Below are 10,522 nucleotides of genomic sequence, written 5' to 3'. Positions count from 1 at the left end.
CTTCCAGAGATCCGTTCCGAAGAAAACGAATGTGTTGTGTGGAGAGCAAATGCTGCAAACACGCTATAAATTCTCTGAATCTGCGGACTTTAGAACCCGGGGGAGCACGGAGCTCAGGACCCGCCGCCCGCGGCCGCTGCTGAACCCGCGGGAAGGGCGATTGTTTCAATCTTTATATTTTCACAAAAGTAATTTCTGTTCTGTTGCCTGACGCGGTTAACGCGTTAAAATGAACGGATCGACAGTTCTGGTTTCAGTTGCTGTTTATTTCTCTCTTTCCACATTTACATTCCCCCTGGCTTTATTTCCGCGCTCACTGAGATTTTTTTTACGACACAGAATTTGGGGATTAAATGGGAGCCGTTGAGCGCCGACCTGTTGTCCACCGGCTTTCTGCGCCACAGCCCCTGAGCCCCGCTCCTGACGCCGGTCCCGAGACCCGACCCTTTTACACACCCGGAGCGGAACCGGAGCAGATTCTCAGCCACTGGTTTGGTGCCCAAGGCCCGAAGAAAGGATAAAGTTTCTCTGTGAATTTATTCCCAGTGAAGGTGTGGAGATGGGACTTGGTGTCCGCGTCGTAAAATGAAACTGTCCCGGACTCGTAACTGAGATAAACTCCCACCCTCCCGGGGATGGGACGGGCGGGGAGACGGGATGGAGGGGAGGTGACTGAATCAAAGTTGTCACCATCCCACCTAATCCTCCAGACTCCAGATCCAGGGATCAATTTCACCCCCTTCTTCCTCTCCACAGACTCTGCAGCGACTCCCAGACTCCAGCCACGACTCCCCGCCACCTCCACCTCCCAGTAATGTCTCCCCGATATGAATCCCTCCGATCCCAGCACACACGCCCGGACTGTAAACATCCTCCCGGTGTCTGTGAGACTCCTCCGCATCGCCGTCAGTCTTACGCTCTTCCGATCCTCAGACACCTCGAGCCCAGGATGCGCTGTTTCCACATCCAGGGTGACGGAGACTGGGGGGAGAAGCAGAGAATCAGACAGTCCCCGGCGGTCGGGGGGAGACTCGGGCAGCACGGTCCGGGACCGGGGGAGGAGCCGCTCGGCCTCGACTCCATTAATCGCATTAATCTTCGCATCTAAGTATTGCAGAAAAATATCGTTAAAAGAAGAAAAATGGAAAAGGTATTCGCTTTACCTCGCTTGATGATATCAGACGTGTCTCCCAATGCCATGTTGAAAAAGGTGTGATCAAACTTTTCAATCTGCCACGAACTATCTACCACCAACATTGGTTTGGCTTCATCACTAAACCTGCAAATATTGAACAGTTGGTTATAAACTGAGCATCAGTAATATTTGCTCTGTTGTATTAAAACATACATTGTTTCAGTCAAAAGCATGCCCTACCTCGTCTTGCGACCAGCTTCCTCCTGAAATAAATAAAACACGAATCTCAATTGACTGAGATGGATCGTCATGATCCCGACAGCGGGTATTTCGCCAAATTGATCCCAAAAAGCCCTCTGGTCATTCCCATTTCCCAACTCTTTGCCGCGGTCACACAGACAGAGACATCGAACACGGGGGAAAGCATTAGCAATGTCGACGAAAATAACTGAGGGTATGCAACTTACGAGTAAGGCCGGGCAGGTCGTGGGATTTTAACTGGAGATGATATCAGATATAATGGAATGGAATATGTTAAGTTAGTGTTGGGTTTAAATAGGTGGGGTTATAAGTAATATAACTACTTGTGGGGAGACCAAAAATGGAAGTTAAAATGGCCTTCAATAAATTCCATTGAAAATGCAGTAAAGTTAACGTGGAACTCACAGGACGGCATGAGATCAATATTGGAGATAAATTTAAGTTGAAGTGGGAGAAATACATGAGGATTCCTGGAAGTCCGGGCATTATTTCAGCATGTGGTCGGGGGTAGTTGGGAGGGTTGTTGAAAGGAGCAGCAACGTGCGCAGAAGAAGATGGGCCGAACGGCATGTTATTCTACGGTGAACACAGAGGGACAATACAAACAGTGCAGATTTCCCCAAGGTGAGTACCCACTCAGCAGATGGGAACCAGATATAGATGATAAATCTGATGTGTGAGTCACGTTCTAGATTTCATTGTTAATCCCACAATGCGGCCATAGCGGATCTAGCCCAGGACTGAACTCTTCCTCTTTCCCTCATCCCCTTCGTCTTCAGTTCCTGGATTTTTCAAAAAATGTATTGCGCTCTAGTTTAAATACTTCTTACAAGTTAAGCCTCCCAAAGACTCTAGGTTGGAGAAGACCATAGATTCACTGCTCTCTTTCTAGTTGTGGACCTTCGAATCAGCTATAGCATTATCCACGTGTTGTTCTAAACTCAAAAGACTACAAGCAACAAGTGTTTACCCTCTCCTGATTAGACAATCCCAGGAATGGGCCTGGTGATTAATTTGGTGCTGCCTCCAATGTTATAACATCCTCTCTTGGTTAAGGTCACCCGATCTATGCACATTGCTCCAGGTGTGGTCTTACCAACATCATGAACAATTGGGAAGAACAATCTCCCTATTTCCAAATTCCAACCGCTTGGCACAAAAGGTCAAAGCGCCATTTTCTCTCTCAACTGCCCACTGAACCTGCCTGCTGATCTTTTGTGATTCATGCTCAAGAATGCCTGGACCCATCTGTGTTTGAAGTGAAGAAAGCCAATGGAATGTTAGCCTTCATAACAAGAAGAGTTGAGTATAGGAGCAAAAGAGGTCCTTCCGCAGTTGTATAGTGCCCTAGTGAGACCGCACCTGGAGTACTGTGTGCAGGTTTGGTATCCAAATTTGAGGAAGGATATTCTTGCTATTGAGGGCGTGCAGCGTAGGTTCACCAGGTTAATTCCCGGAATGGCGGGAATATCGTATGTTGAAAGACTGGAGCGGCTAGGGTTATATACACTGGAATTTAGAAGGATGAGAGGGGATCTTATCGAAACATATAAGATTATTAAGGGGTTGGACACGTTAGAGGCTGGAAACATGTTCCCAATGTTGGGGTAGTCCAGAACCAGGGGCCACAGCTTAAGAATAAGGGGTAGACCATTTAGAACGGAGATGAGGAAAAACTTTTTCAGTCAGAGAGTTGTAAATCTGTGGAATTCACTGCCGCAGAAGGCAGTGGAGGCCAAGGCTCTGAATGCATTCAAGAGAGAGCTGGATAGAGCTCTTAAGGATGGCAGGGGGTATGGGGAGAAGGCAGGAAGGGGTACTGATTGAGAATGATCAGCCATGATCACATTGAATGATGGTGCTGGCTCGAAGGGCCGAATAGCCTCCTCCTGCACCTATTGTCTATTTTCTATTATTTCACTCATTTTGCAGTCTCTTTCCATTTTGATAATAATCTCCTGTTTGATTCATTTTACTGAGTACATCACTTCACACATTCTCACAAGTATATTAAGAGCAAAAGATTAACTAAAGATAGACCAGGTCCCCTTCAGGTTGTGAAGATGGATAAATTCCAAGGACTGATTAAGTGTATCCTCGGTCAGGATCATTGAAATGCCTTCATCAGGTTGGTTTAATGCCCAAAAGTCCTTTTCCACTTCAGTTGATCATACATCAAACTTTCCCTGTGGTTTCCTGATCTCAGGACATTTTCCTTCTTCCAGGGAAAATTTGAAACAATCACCAACTGAGTGACAAGACCTCAGCAACTCTTTCCCAATATCTCAAAGATTATATGTGAGACCATTCAGTTTGCGAACAATAGCTGCCCAGCGCTGGAACAGATGAAACATTGAACCATTTCAAAATTGCTGTTAAATGCGACATTTATCTCAGAAATGTAACCCATCATTTTGTGATTGTGCACTTTCACTTCGCCAAACTGTAGTGTAACACCTCACCTTCAGAAATATCACGTTGTCCTTGTGGTCTATCTGTCCCTGTAACTCTAAAAGTTCCTCCTGAATGGAATTTAAATTGTCTTGAATCACTTGAAGATTTTTCTCCATTGTTTTCACAACCTTCTCCTCTTCTTCCCGAATATCTCCCAGTACGCACTGCTCTTTCTCAGTGAGAATCTGGTGCAGTTCAGCAAACTGGGATGTGACCTGTGACTGACGGTTGAGTGACTCTTCCTGTCAGATGAAAGATAGGGATCAATATATTGTGTCACTTTGCTGTGTTTCCTCATGACATTTGGCTCGTCAATGTCGAGTCCTGGAGTGCAGAAATAGGCCATTCAGCCCAGCATGTGCATGCTGGGCGCTGTACGTACCTACACTAATCCCATTTACCTGCATTTCACCCGTAGGTTTCATAACTGTGGCAATTCAAGAGCTTGTCTTAATAATACTGAAATATTTTATGAAAAAATGTACAAGCACATCATTCCCATTTCCCCAGTACAATTCCCTGCAACCTATTCCATTTCATGTGTCCATTCACCCTCACTGGACAGAACCAGGTCACCAGAACAATCAGACAGCAGCACCACTTAGAATGACAGACTTCACAATGTCGTAGATACTGACCAAGACGCCCCATCTGCGCTATTTCCACCTGTCCGCATTTGGCCCAGATAGTTCTAAAACGTTTCTCTCCACGAATTTGTTCAATTATATTTTAAATGTTGTTACGGTACCTGACTCAACTAACTCATCCATCTACTCACTGGGTTCAATGTACCCACTTCCATCTATGTGAAAAAAAGTTGCCCTTCAGGTTCGTATTAAAGGTTTTCCCTCTCACATTAAACCTGTGCCTTCGCTTTCTCGACCCCCCTATTCAGGGTATACGTGTGCACGCACCATCATGAACACATACACCTGCATATTATCACCCCCCTGAATCATACGCTCCAAGGAATAAAGTCCTTGGCTGCCTAACCTCACCATGTAACTCAGGCCCTCGACCCCTGAGGCGTAGAGTGCTGCGTTGTTTTTTACTACACGCATCGCATGGATCAAATCTACACAAAATCAGTAAATCGAAAATGGAAAGCCTCACCTTCACATTAGAAATTCCCCATTTCTGTCGCTGCTCCATTTGCTCGATCTCTGATTTATTTTCTGTGAGAGATTCGAAGGATGATTTCACCTGATCCTGAGGTTGGGTTTCAGATCAGACAATAAAAATGTCAGACAATAAAGAAAAGATTACACAATGATGTGATCAATGTCGGTTTGCTTTTACCTTGTAGAATTCAACCGCTTCATCTACCGGCATGAAGCTGTGAGATTTGTGTTCCCGCGCAGCTGCGCAAATCACACAGATCAGCTTCTTGTCCGTTTCACAAAACAGCTTCAGTTCTTCCTGATGTTTCTCGCAAAGAAGTTTCCTTTCCTTCTCTCTCCGATTCAGGCTCAGTGTTCGAGCTTTCTCAGCCAGTCTCGCCAAGGCCCGACTCACCCTGAGGGTGCGGTCCGTAAACTCCTCGCTACATTCCGGGCAGGAGTTTCTCCCCTCCCTGTCCCAACTCTGGGTGATACAGGAGCGGCAGAAGTTGTGCCCACACTCCAGTGACACCGGATCGGTGAAGAAATCCAGGCAGATGGGACAAACTGCCTCCTCGGTCCAACACTCGACCTGGTCTTTCGCAGCCATTGTAACTCCCGGATGTTCCTGGTTCAAAGTCCTTTCACTGACGTGGAGCTGCTGAATCCTGCACTGCGTCCACTGCGCACGCTCCAGTCTCGGTTAAAGAACGTCATTTGGTTGCAAGTGTTCAGTGTGAAGGTGTCCTGGCCGCCTACAACTAATCCCACACGAGGGTGGGGTCAGTTACACATTAAACCAGCCTGTTTATAGACGAAAGCGGAGAGATTGACCTGGGATAATCTAAGGCAGGACAGAATGGGACAGGGGCCTGGGCGAACTGAGGAGTCGTTGCACCTGCCGGGATCAGGATGGACGTAAACACATTTAATCCACATCGGCATACTTGGAGAAGCCGTGCATCATTTCATATTAAGCATTGCCAGTTTGAGGTAATGTGTTCAGTTTTATTCACTCTGCTTTTTTTTTATATATCAAAAAATACTTTATTCCAGAAATAAATATTCACAAAACATTTTTTTTCAAAACTCCATCCAACATTCCGGAGGTTATACATTCAATACGGATATTCATTGCCAAATTTATTCAAATGTATACAGAATCCCGTCCCTTATTTGGAGGGGCGTCTCCACCACACCCTGCCCCCCCCCCCCCCATGTCTAGCAGCGGAAGGACCCGAGACTGTGGCCCTCCCTCACAGAACGTTGGCGTTGGCTGCACCAAGGTTCAGTGCGTCCCTCAGCACGTACTCCTGCAGTCTGCAGCGGGCCAGTCGGCAACATTCCCACACGAACATCTCGCTCCGCTGGGAGGTCAACAAAGATCGGGCAGACCAAAGAGCGTCTTTCACCGAGTTGATGACCTTCCAGCAGCACTCGATGCCAGTCTCTGAAAGCGTCCCTGGGAACAGTCCGTAGATCACAGAGTCCTATGCTTGGACTAAATCGTGACAGGGACCCCTGCAAACCTCTCCAGACTCTCTTGGCAAATCCACACTCTGCGAAGAGGTGGACAACCGTCTCCTCTCCATAGCAGCCGTCCCGAGGGCAGCGTGCGCTGGTAGTGAGGTTCCGGCGGTGCAAGAATAATCTGACTGGGAGGACTCCCCTCACCGCCAGCCAAGCCAGGTCTTGGTGCTTGTTGGTGAGTTCTGTCGATGAGGCATTTTGCCAGACAAGCTGGGCAGTCTGCTCTGGGAACCATGCCACAGGATCCACGGAGTCATTCCCCTGCAGTGCCTGCAGGACGTTCCGCGCTGACCACTGCCCGATGGACTTGTGGTCAAAGGTGTTGGTCCGGAAGAACCTTTCCACGAGCGACAGATGGTGCGGCAATGTCCAGCTGACTGGCACATTCACTCTACTGTTTGAATAATGTGGATCAAACTGGAAAGTCAAGTCAAGTCAATTTTATTTGTATAGCACATTTAAAAACAACCCACGTTGACCAAAGTGCTGTACATCTGATTAGGTACTAAGGGGAAAAAATGAAACATACAGTAGCACGCAAACAGTTCACAGCGCCTCCTCAATGAGCCTCAAACGCTAGGGAGTAGAAATAAGTTTTGAGCCTGGACTTAAAGGAGTCGACAGAGGGGGCAGTTCTGATGGGGAGAGGGATGCTGTTCCACAGTCTGGGAGCTGCAACCGCAAAAGCGCGGTCACCCCTGAGCTTAAGCCTAGACCGCGGGATAGTGAGTAGCCCCAAGTCAGCCGACCTGAGGGACCTGGAGTTAGAGAGGTGAGTTAGAAGATTTTTGATGTGGGGGGGGGGGGGGGGGATGTCCATTTAAGGCTTTATACGTGAATAGGAGGAGCTTGAAGTTGATTCTGTACCGTACAGGGAGCCAGTGGAGAGAGGCCAGAATCGGAGTGATGTGGTCCCTTTTACGGGTACCCGTCAGGAGTCTCGCTGCGGCGTTTTGGACCAGTTGCAGGCGGGACAGGGAAGATTGGCTGATCCCAGTGTATAGGGAGTTGCAGTCGTCTAGGCGGGAGGAAATGAAAGCGTGAATGATTTTTTCTGTGTCGTCGAATTGGAGGAAAGGTTTGATTTTAGCTATGGTACGAAGTTGGAAGAAGCTGGCTTTTACCACAGCGTTGACTTGCTTATCAAATTTTAATGCGGAGTCAAATATCATGCCGAGGTTTTTGACATGCGGTTTGACCAGGCAGGATAGGCTTCCAAGACTGCCTGTTATCGATTTGATGGAGTCGGGGGGGGGCCGAATAGGATGACCTCAGACTTGCTCTCATTTAATTGGAGGAAGTTCTGTGCCATCCAACATTTTATGTCCTCAAAGCAGTGTAAGAGGCTGTTTAAATTTGACTGGATGTTGGGTTTCAGGAGGAGGTAAAGCTGAGTGTCATCGGCATAGCAGTGGAAAGAAATGGCGTGCCTTTGAATGATTTGGCCAAGGGGGAGCATGTATAGAGAGAAGAGAATGGGGCCTAGGATGGAGCCTTGTGGAACTCCGCAGGAGAGGCTAGCTGGAGCAGAGAAATAACTGCCTATGTTGATGGCGAAACTCCTATCTTTGAGGTACGAAGCGAACCAGCTCAGGGCAGTGCCATCAATGCCAACCGCGTACCGGAGACGGTCAATAAGGATGGTGTGGCCCACTGTATCGAACGCTGCGCTGAGGTCGAGAAGGAGCAGGATTACACAGTCGCCGGTGTCGATGGCGAGAAGCAGGTCGTTGTGTACCTTCAACAAGGCAGACTCTGTGCTGTGGTGGGCTCTGAAACCTGACTGGAAACTTTCCAGGATGGTGTTTTGGTGCAGGTAGGGCACTAATTGGTTTAGAATTGCCTTTTCAAGGACATTTGACAGGAATGGCAGTTTGGAAATGGGTCTGTAGTTGCTAGGCAAGGTGGGGTCTAGGTTAGGTTTTTTCAGTAGGGGCTGGACCACCGCGTGCTTGAAACAGATTGGAACAGTGCCAGTGGCCAGAGAACTGTTGATAATAGAGAGGATGCTGGGACCGGCTATTGCAATGACATCCTTCAGAAGGGCAGTGGGGGCAGGATCAAGGGGGCAGGTTGCAGGTTTCATAGCGGAGACAAGCTTTGCAAGGGAGGATAGAGTGACGGGATGGAAACAGTCCAATTTAGACGAACAGACTAGTGAGACAGCTAGGTCACGGGTGGGAGGGGAAATGTTCATTCTAATTTTCTCAACTTTGTTGGTGAAAGATTTAGCGAATTCTTGGCACTTAGCAGGGGACCCAACTAAGCTGGTACTGGGGGCGGGACATATGACAGAGGTAATTGTGCTAAATAGAACCTTGGAGTTATGAGAGTTTTTGGAAATAAGGTCGGAGAAGTATTGTGCTCTAGCAGACTTTACTGCTTCCTGGTATTTGAGAAGATTGTTTCTCAGAATTTCGAAGGAAATTTGAAGCTTTCTCCTTTCTGATTTTCTGCACTCCCTTCTTTTTTTTATTTTTTATTTTTTTTAAAATATTTTTATTTTTTTTAAAATATTTTTATTTTTGAAAAGCATATGTACAAATAGAAATAAAAGACAAATTTGTTAGAAGTTCTTACATAGCTTCAATTTTTAAATTTTTAAAGAGAGAAAATAAAAAATAAAGAAGAAAGAAAAAGAAAAAACTATAAACTATTAGAAAGAGAGAATAAGACAATTTAAAAAAAGGCATAACTGTAAAAATTAAAGGGGGTAGATCTGGGAGACAATAACCACAGTTGTACATCCAACCCTAAACTCAAGTTTCAACTTTTAATTTTAAATTTTTATTTTAGTCCTGTGCCAAACCCATTTACTTTTCTAAAAATTCAATAAATGGAGACCATATTTTAAAAAATAACTCAGGTTTGTCAATTAAGGCAAATCTTATTTTTTCCAAATGCAGGGTCTCTGTCATTTCCGTAGTCCACATTTTAATTGTGGGGGTTATTGGTTTTTTCCAAAATTTAAGTATTAATTTTTTCGCAGTTATTAAACTGTAATCAAGAAAATGTACCTGACTTGTTGTAAAGTTTGTAGTATGTTCTGATAATCCTAATATAATTAATTTTGGATCCATATCCAATTGCTTGTTGATAACTTTAGAAACTATTTAAAAAATCTCCAACCAGAAATTTTGCATTTTTGTGCAAGTTACGAAAATATGAGTTAAATTAGCTTCTTGAAATTGACATTTATCACAAGTAGGAGAGATACTAGGAAAAATCCTATTTAATTTCGTCTTCGAATAATGTAATCTATGTATTATTTTAAATTGTATTAAGGAATGTCTAGTATTTAATGAACATTGGTGTAAACTTTCATCCCATATATCTTGCATTATAAGTTGATTCAATTCATCCTCCCATGCTCGTCTATAAGATTCTGATGACGGAATGTCAGTATCTAGGAAAATATTATAAATAAAGGACTTCAACCATGCTAACCTAAAAACTGTCATGCCCAAAGTATACCAGCATGTTGATTTCCCAACACGAGAAAACAACACCTTGGACCTTGTCTACACGACCATCAAAGGAGCATACAAGGCTTCCCCCCTCCCCCACATTGGCCTCTCTGATCACCTCACCGTTCTGCTGAAACCGGCATACAGACCCCGGGTGAAAGTCACCAAACCAGTTTCAAAAGAGGTACGTGTGTGGTCAGAGGACAGCACAGCTGCACTCCAAAACTGCTTTGAGACTACAGACTGGGACATGTTCAAGCAGGCAGCAACATACAACAACACAACCAACATTCAGGAATACACAGAGACAGTTACAGGCTACATCACCAAATGCATTGACGATGTGACCCACACCAGAACCATCACCATCCGGGCTAACCAGAAGCCATGGCTGACAGGGGAGGTCCATGGGCTGCTGAGGGTCCGCAACGTTGCCTTCAGAGAGGGCAATCCAGCCGGTCTCAGAGCAGCCAGGGCCAACCTTTCCAGTGGCATCAGGAAAGCCAAACAACACTACACCCGGCGCATCACAGCCCACTTCAGTGACAGCAGAGACACACGGAGCCTGTGGAAGG

The 10,522-nt window shown here is 45.9% G+C and overlaps 1 protein-coding gene across 1 annotated transcript; it reads right to left on the bottom strand.

Annotated features, from left to right (window-relative positions):
* Window positions 1-434: 434 nt before the first annotated feature.
* LOC144602696 (E3 ubiquitin-protein ligase TRIM39-like) lies at window positions 435-5,560 on the bottom strand. Its single transcript, XM_078415824.1, has 6 exons — window positions 5,150-5,560; window positions 4,964-5,059; window positions 3,859-4,092; window positions 1,376-1,398; window positions 1,164-1,279; window positions 435-981 (listed from the first exon to the last, which is right to left on the bottom strand). Exons 1-6 carry the CDS (start codon window positions 5,558-5,560, stop codon window positions 449-451), a joined length of 1,413 nt encoding a protein of 470 aa, XP_078271950.1. The 3' UTR covers window positions 435-448.
* Window positions 5,561-10,522: the final 4,962 nt, after the last annotated feature.

The sequence above is a fragment of the Rhinoraja longicauda genome, chromosome 19 (assembly GCF_053455715.1).
Source record: "Rhinoraja longicauda isolate Sanriku21f chromosome 19, sRhiLon1.1, whole genome shotgun sequence".
NCBI lineage: Eukaryota > Metazoa > Chordata > Chondrichthyes > Rajiformes > Arhynchobatidae > Rhinoraja > Rhinoraja longicauda.
Note: the sequence above shows the minus strand (reverse complement) of the source record. Positions and strands in the feature narration are given on the sequence as shown.